Source organism: Erythranthe guttata, chromosome 13 (assembly GCF_056151865.1).
Source record: "Erythranthe guttata isolate IM_541 chromosome 13, IM_541, whole genome shotgun sequence".
In the NCBI taxonomy this organism is placed as follows: Eukaryota; Viridiplantae; Streptophyta; class Magnoliopsida; order Lamiales; family Phrymaceae; genus Erythranthe; species Erythranthe guttata.
In genome coordinates, this window is record NC_142545.1 from 15,463,475 (window position 1) to 15,471,828 (window position 8,354).

At 33.8% G+C, this 8,354-nt stretch overlaps 1 protein-coding gene across 1 annotated transcript; it reads left to right on the forward strand.

Moving 5' to 3' along the window:
• The first annotated feature begins 6,285 nt into the window (after positions 1–6,285).
• LOC105969192 (ethylene-responsive transcription factor 11) lies at positions 6,286–7,353 on the forward strand. Its single transcript, XM_012993939.2, has one exon. The coding sequence runs from the start codon at positions 6,372–6,374 to the stop codon at positions 7,035–7,037; it is 666 nt and encodes a 221-aa protein (XP_012849393.2). The 5' UTR covers positions 6,286–6,371; the 3' UTR covers positions 7,038–7,353.
• The last annotated feature ends 1,001 nt before the right edge of the window (positions 7,354–8,354 follow it).

Here is an 8,354-nt window from a genome sequence, read left to right on the forward strand (position 1 = left end):
GTAATTCTGAAATATATTGTCCAATGAATGATCAGTGGGCAATGTCAATTACCGAAATAACCTTATTTAAGGTCACACGTACAAGGGTGAATCCGTCAATTAGTATCTGTTGACGGAAATAATTTAGATAAATGCAAACAATAATGCTACTTACCATTTCCCTGTTTAGCAAGAATTTGACAAAGTCCAATTTAGTTCTTTTATACGAAAGGAACATGTCATACATGGTGAGCTTAGTCTGATTTACGTCTCTTGCATAATTTACAAGATTATTATACAAAGATGTTGATTTACTCGATGCACTTATAAAAAATTGTGTTTCACGTATGAGATATTCATTTTTTTTTTAATCTAACTCGAATTATAGATATCATCAACTATTTGTATAAGAAGTGTATAACAAAATGACAAAAATATTATTTTAGAAACTAAAAATAATGAGGTATAATAAATACATGGATGGGTGAAACATAAATTGGAATTAAATGGTGATGGCAAATAGTTGTTGTAGTTTCCCCGTGGAGGGTGGTAATTATTAATAAATTACTAATATATAGTTTTTGTAAATTGAAATTATTAATATGACAGATTTGTGGGGCCCCCTTTGTTTTACGTGTGGGAGAGGTGATTTTGACGTAGGGAACGAGTTTCAAATGTTGACTTTTGACTATTGATTTGGGGATGTGGTGATTCGCCCAATGTGGACGGCGGCTAGTGAGAATACTTTTTGAGTCCCCATCTCGGTGCCACGTGGCTACCTATTGGAAATATCTAGAATTTTAGTATGTTATAATATTATAATACTAGAAAATAATTATCTTCAATAAACAGTTTATAATGATCTTAAAACTTTAGATTATGATTATACTTTTAGCCAACATAATATTTTCTATTAAAAGAAATTGTAAATATATTTCCAATTAAAATTACAAGTAACAATTAAATTCACATAAAATTATCCGTTTACAGTGTGTGTTGACTGACTAGCAAATGTTGACTCCTCAAGAGTTTACGGCGTCGTTTTGTTGATGTGTTCTAGTTCTTAGAGTCGGTCTCGTTTAATATATAATTTAACAATCCAAATTACATGTGACACAGTCATCAGCAGCATGCAGCAGTATTCACCACGAAACAAATAAAATATTCACGTCCAATTAATTTAATGCCATTTGTAATTAACAATTAAATTAAGTTAAATACTTTCACTAAACAGTTCTTAGAATTTAGTAGCACGTTTCGGTCAAGGTGAAAAACTTCTAATAGTCAAAGTCCGATACATAATGTTTGAAAAGCCTTGAATTATGAGCATATTTACATAAAATAAATTATTTAAAATCAGCCGACAAAAAATATATATATATATATATATATATATATATATATATATATATATATATATATATATATATATATATATATATATATATATATATATATATATATATATATATATGAGTTAATTGCAAATACCACCCCTGTGAAATCTCTAATTGTCAAATACCCCCCTGTCAAAAAAATATTCGCCCATACCCCCCTATATAACAAAAGTCAAGGCATCGAGACCCCTCGGAGAAAATCGTGTCTCTCACGCGCTGATAATGCGAATTTTTCTCCTTTTTTCCGTGGGAAATGTCAGAAACACCCCCAAGCCTCTTTTTTCTTTTTCTTTTTCTTTTTTTTTTCCCCTTCTTTTTCTTTCCTCTCCTTCCTTCTTCATCTTCCTCAAACCCATCAAACCTTGCCCTGTCAAAACATGTATCTCCTTCTTTCTTCATCTTCCTCAAACCCACCCCTGTCAAACCTGTTTAAAAAATCTTCCTGTAGAACTCATAGCCCGAAAAATCTGTAGAAACCACTCACATAATTGCTTTCTCGCCTCTGCAACTCCAAGAATGACCGTTGCCGTCGCACCGGTCTCACCACCAACCGCCGCGGCATGGTGGCGACCTCAATTGTGAGAAGATCGTCCAATCCTCCATTTTTTGTAGAAGATCTTAGTAGATTTAGATGAAGAAATCGAGAGAAAATAATGTTAATATAACCTAATTTTAGGTCCAATTTTATTTTTGCATCAAGCCAGTAAGATGAGTGGATTAAATGTATTCAACATGTGAATTTTAGATGTATTGTTTCCATTGTTGAAATTTTTTGCTTGGAGTTTGTGTTGCGGATCTGTGGAAAATGTGGTGGTGGTGGTGGTGGTGGTGGTGAGGACTGGTGAGCCTGGTGGTGGTGTAGGATGGTTGGGGATGTGCGTGGGTGGTGGGTTGTTGTTGGGTACTGAAGATGTTTTTTTTTTTTTTATTTATTTATTTATTTATTTATTATTATTATTATTATTATTATTATTATTATTATTATTATTATTATTATTGAAAAACTATTAAAAACATGTTAAAAACTAATAAGATTTACTAATTGCAATAAAGCCCCCGGGGCATTCTCGTCTTCTTACGCTTGGTCAAAGATTAAAATGACAATGGGTGCAGTGTTCTTCAAAATATGTTACACAAGTGGGTATGTGTGAATTTTTTTTTGATAGGGGGTATTTGACAATTAGAGATTTCACAGGGGTGGTATTTGCAATTAACCCATATATATATATATATACATATATATATATAGATATCGGGCCATTTTTTTTTCTACAACATGTGGCCCATTTTTTTGTAAAATTAGGATACATTTACAACCTATTTCATAAATACAATAATGCGTCAGTTATAATGACACGTATTAAAAAGCTGACACGTGTCGTGGTTGAGATGTGGGCCAGATTGTATTTTTCAAATAAAAAATTGAAGTAAAAATTTTTAAATTTGTGGGCCCCGCTGAATAAAACCCTTCGGATGGGTTGTGGGTTTGTGGTGGGTGGGGTTTTGTGGGAAGGGTTTGGTGGGTCCCAGACACTTTTTTAGATTTTATTATTATTATTATTATTATTATTATTATTATTATTATTATTATTATTATTATTAATAATAATAATAAGTAGTATCATTAAAATTTTGAAAACTTCTTGAATTTTGTAAAAAATCGAAAATAAAATACTGTTTCGGATTTTTTAAATTATTTTGTAATTTCAGAAATTCGAATATGGGTTTAAATTTTAAATAATATATTATTATTATTATTATTTTTTTCAAAATTGAAAAGTTTTCAAGATGTTTTGGAATTTTAGAATCGATGATCAAATTCTAAATTAGGGCTTAAAATAAATAAATAAACAAATTGTAATTACGTATTCAAAAATTACTAAACACAAAAAATAAATATTTGTTTATTTAATTATTTTTTTCTTAGTTATTCAAATCAAATTAAAAATGAAAAAAAAAAGAGAAAAGTAACATACAGAAATAAGTATAAATTAATATACAAATGTGGCTGGGGCCCACCAACCCCTTCCATAAAACACACCCACCCATAAACCATCCGAAGTGCTTTTAACCCGGGCCCACAAATTTAAAACTTTTTATATAAAAAATACAATCTGGACCACATTTTACCTTGACACATGTCACTTTTTTAAAACGCGTCATTAGTATTTGTGAAATAGCTTGGAAATGTGTCATAATTTTGAAAAAAGTTGGGCCACATGGTGTAGAAAAATAAATGGCCCTATAGATATCATATGATTGGTCCAGTTTCCGACCAAGACTTTCCCCGCGGCCGCGCCTCCACCGACCCACACTCCTAAAATCAATGATCCACCACGAAAGTTTCAACCAAACGCAGCCCTTGTGGAAAAATACTGTCAAGAAATAAACATATATATTTACTATTTAATACCCTGTGAAACTCGCAACTGTGTTTTTCTCCTATGTGATAAAGAACTAGCAAATACCCCATGTACGTGTTTTTAGAGTAGCACACTCGCTCGTTCACCTTTCTTTCCGTTAACCAACTGTCAAAATACAAAAATACTCCGGGAAGTTTTTGCAACCCCGATTTTTTGAGGAAAACAAAATAGCAATACTATAATTAATTTTGACTATCCACGTGTCTCTGGCTGCCAATCATAAAAAAAATTAAAAAAATTAAACATCTTAATTTTAAAAAAATACAAAAGAGGTATATTAAATATATTTAATAATAATATAAATAGTTTACTTTTGACAGTAACTTATCGGCCTGAATTGCTTTGGGCCGGTATTAAAATTAGTCTAGGCCCATTAATTTATTGGCTTTTATATAAAATGTTCTATAATAACATATGAGCCTCGAGCCCAAATCAAATGTGTTATCTGCTTTGTGAGGATAAGAAACAGAATCTAGAAATTCAGAATTAATACACGTGTCTATTCCACAATAACTGCAACCATAGCTGCCAGCAAATTTGGAATTATTGGCACATAGCCATCAATGAATCTAGCAGGATTCTGTATTCCTCTTGCTGCATTTACCTAAATCCCACAGATAATTATCAAAACCAGTGACTCCCTCTATCCATATGTAGAAACCCCAAATTAAATTTAAAGAAAAAAAAATTATATATAATAATTTATTGAAGAGTCTATATGAGTCAACCACTTTTGCATATAATATTAAACACTAATTATGTACATATTCCAATTGTATACTCCATAAAGATAAAAATAGACAAGGTTTCCTAATTACATCAATCAAGTTTATATGCATTTATAGTTAAAAAAAATATTCAGTCAAAAATCACATACTTAGGTTTGTCACAAAATCATGCTGGCTTTCTAGTTAGTAGTTTCTACTTTTACCATACGCTCTACCACATACGTGTCCCCTCCCAATTGGTGTGAATATCCACGCCAAGAGAAAATAGAAGTAGTACCCAAAAAGTGTGCACCACCGCGTGAAGCAACAATGCCGCCGCTTTCAGGGTCGGCTCTGAGGGCAAACGGTCGTGCTTAGGCTCCTAACCTAGAAGATTCCCGGCTTTTTTTTGTTATTTATATATGTATTTAAATAAAATTTGAACAATTGGAAATACTAATATTTATTTTTTTAGAAAATTAAATTAATTTAATTTTTATTGTAAATAAGTTTAGTCAATTTCTGTGATTTCATTTTACAATAGTTGATTATTAATCTTTGTTCTCGTTATATACACATAAAATATGTTTGTCATTTAGCGTGAATTTAAATTAATCGTGAAATTATAATTATTATTTATTTTATTAAATTTTAAAAGAGGAATACTTATTTAATTATTGGCTAAATTACGACCACTCTTGAGGTATGGTCAAATTACGAAAACCCCCTCTTGTTTTGGTAATTACAAATTACAATCCCCTCAACTATTAATTATCTTTCAAGTCTCACCATTGCGGTTTGAAATTTAGTAGAATCTTCTGGATTATATGAAATATTTTTAACTTTGGGCCCGTTTTTATCCTATTAGAACTCCACATTTTGAACTTAGATGATCATAAAATGTGTTTTTGGGCTTGTATATATCAGATTGTGGTGCATCAAAACTGTATTTTTGCACAAAACGAGTATAGACTAGAGAACATTCCACAAAATCTAGAGGATTATGTTGAATTTGACACCATAAGGGTGGAAATCTAAAAAGATTCATAATTGAGGGTATATGTAATTATTCAAACATAAAGGATTTTTTCGTAATTTAACCATAATTTAGGAGTGGTTGTAATTTACCCTTGATTTTCTATTGAGGATGTATACATATCTTATCACCTTTTATCCGTGTAATGGTTTATATTCATATAACATTTTCCTATCATTAAGAATTTGCACAAAAGCGCAAAACAATATGCGACAATATATTCGGCTGTCATGATCTGAAACATCGACTCGAAATTGTTTAATTATAATTATAAGTTGATAGAAAAATATCGACTACGAAATTGAACTTGATCAGCTGGATAGTTTACTAATCAAGGCCAAACATAGTCATATAATTTCTAAAAAAATAACAATAATACAAGTAACATGTATTTTGCATGAATTGAATTTGACAAATAGAACTATACATAACAAGAATACAATTACAAGCTAAACATTATTATGTTGAAAAATATATGAAAAGCAAAAAATAATGGGTGAGAAATGTAAATAAGAGGAAAATAAGGAGTCTCTAAAGAAATGGAAGACACATGCCTCGTAGTACGAGAATACGCCACGCAAAGTCGTTGGCCGCAGTCAGCTGTACAAACGTTGGACACTGGTTTCACACTTCCCACGTATCCAATTAATAAAACGGTGCCGTTGCCGCCAACAAATCCCACTCTCCACGTGGCACTTTGGTCCCACCTCCTTTCTTTGAGACCCTTGTATATATTTACCCCTCGGTCCTCTTCTTTCTTTCAAGCCGTACTCTCCTAATTTATTCCTCTAAATTAAACAACCATTAATTTGCATACAGTGTATATGTAATGGCGCCGAGGCCTAGGGCGGCGGCGGCGGCGGCGGAAACCGGCCAACACGAAACGCATTTTCGAGGCGTTAGGAAGAGGCCTTGGGGTAGGTACGCCGCTGAAATCAGGGATCCGGGCAAGAAGAGCCGCGTGTGGCTCGGCACATTCGACACGGCGGAGGACGCCGCCAGAGCGTACGACAACGCCGCCCGCCGATTTCGCGGCTCCAAGGCCAAGACGAATTTTCCTCCGCCGGATACGGACATCAACAAAGCCAATGGTTTCCGCAGCACCAGCCAGACCAGCACCGTCGAATCCTCCAGCAGGGAGACATTCCCGCCGCCGCCGGCGGTGCTGGATTCAACCCTCTTGGACCTCACCATCGGCCCCCGACAAATGAGATTCCCCTTCCAGCAGAATCGCCATCTCCGCCCTGACGCCCCTGTTCCCGCCGCCGCCGCCGGTCAGATTGTTAAGATCGTGCCGCTTCAATCCACGATGCTGAACCTCCGTCCAGAATCCCGGCAGGAAATAGTAGAGCTAATGAACGGAATGCGGCGGCCGCCCGTAGATAACCACGGCGGCGCGCAGAGCGAGTCCGACTCATCGTCTGTCGTCGTTGACCTTCCCAGATCGTCGGCGTTCAATCTAGATCTCAACCTTCCTCCGCCGGAAAACCTTTGATCTCCGGCGGGATGAATTTTCGTTTAATCGAATTTAATATTTTCGTTAAAACCAAGAAGAAGAAAAAAATCGGTGATAGATTTGAAACGATCGATCCGGTTGTTGTTTTCCGACGAGATTAAGGATCACCGTTGGTTGTGAATAGTTGTAGCTGATCTACCTTTTTGTTCTTTTTTTTCGCAACGGCCAAATGAGAAATACAATTCATCGGAATTTAGCGCCGTCGTTTCATTAACTTCAAACTCTGTGTTCTTAATTATCAATGTAATTTAGCTTTTTAAATATTCCAAATATTAAATCAATAGTTCCTTCTTTATCTGCAAAATTTTAAATAAAACATTAATATCAAATTTTCCAATTTTCGTATAACATTCAGAGGGAATGAACTCACTCGCCGGAAAAAACTTACCGGAAAATTCGGCTATGTTGTCGGTCAATTCGCCACGTGTGGGTCCATGTCTGTACGGACACTACCGTGATACGTGTGTTCGAAAATGGTGATGGGATTCCCTGCCACGTAGTGCAGTGCAGTGCGCCTCTTCATAGAGGATAATTACACGTTAAAGTAAAGCTCACGCGTTGAGATCATCATCATAATTTTTTTTACTTTTTTTTTTAATTGTATAATAATTTCTGGTAAAATTAATAAAATGTTTACATATGTTAAAAATAGCCATTTAATAGATGAATTTGATTTTAATGAATTAAATTTTAGTCAAAAAATAATAGTATGGTAAAGCATGAGCAGTTGCATGAATTAAATTGTCAAAATTAAATTTGGTCACCACCAATAATAAATGCAATATTTATTTTGAAAAAAGAAAATTGAAATGATACCTTAGCTAGAAAGAAAGTTGAGTCAATGAAATTGAAATATGTCTACTAGTTAAACGAAAATTAAAAAAATGTGCTCTTTTCAAAATTATAAATTCCAGTAATACAAACAAGGCGCAAGGGCTTAACAGTAATTTGAGATAAGTTATACATGTGTGATATAAATAAGATAATAAAAAGATAATGAAAGGGAGGAGTGGCTCTCAATTTGCTCCAGCCGGCATTCGTGTTTGAAAACCGGGTCAAAAACCCTAAAGTGTAAACAAGTGGAAACAATAACACAAAAATCATAATGTTGACTAATGATTTGAAGTTTGAACACAAGAAAATACTTTTTTGGTACCCTACAATAGTCCCACATGGTATAAATATCATTGATTTTGGTTGGTTGATATGTGTTTCTTATTCATCTGCGGAAATTATTCTAGAATTTTCTTCAACGACAATCTTCGAGCTTGTCACTTATAAATATTGGTTATCTTT

Bases quoted from the DNA above. Each gene is read 5' to 3' on its own strand.
- LOC105969192 (XM_012993939.2), top strand. From the start codon at position 6,372: ATGGCGCCGAGGCCTAGGGCGGCGGCGGCGGCGGCGGAAACCGGCCAA.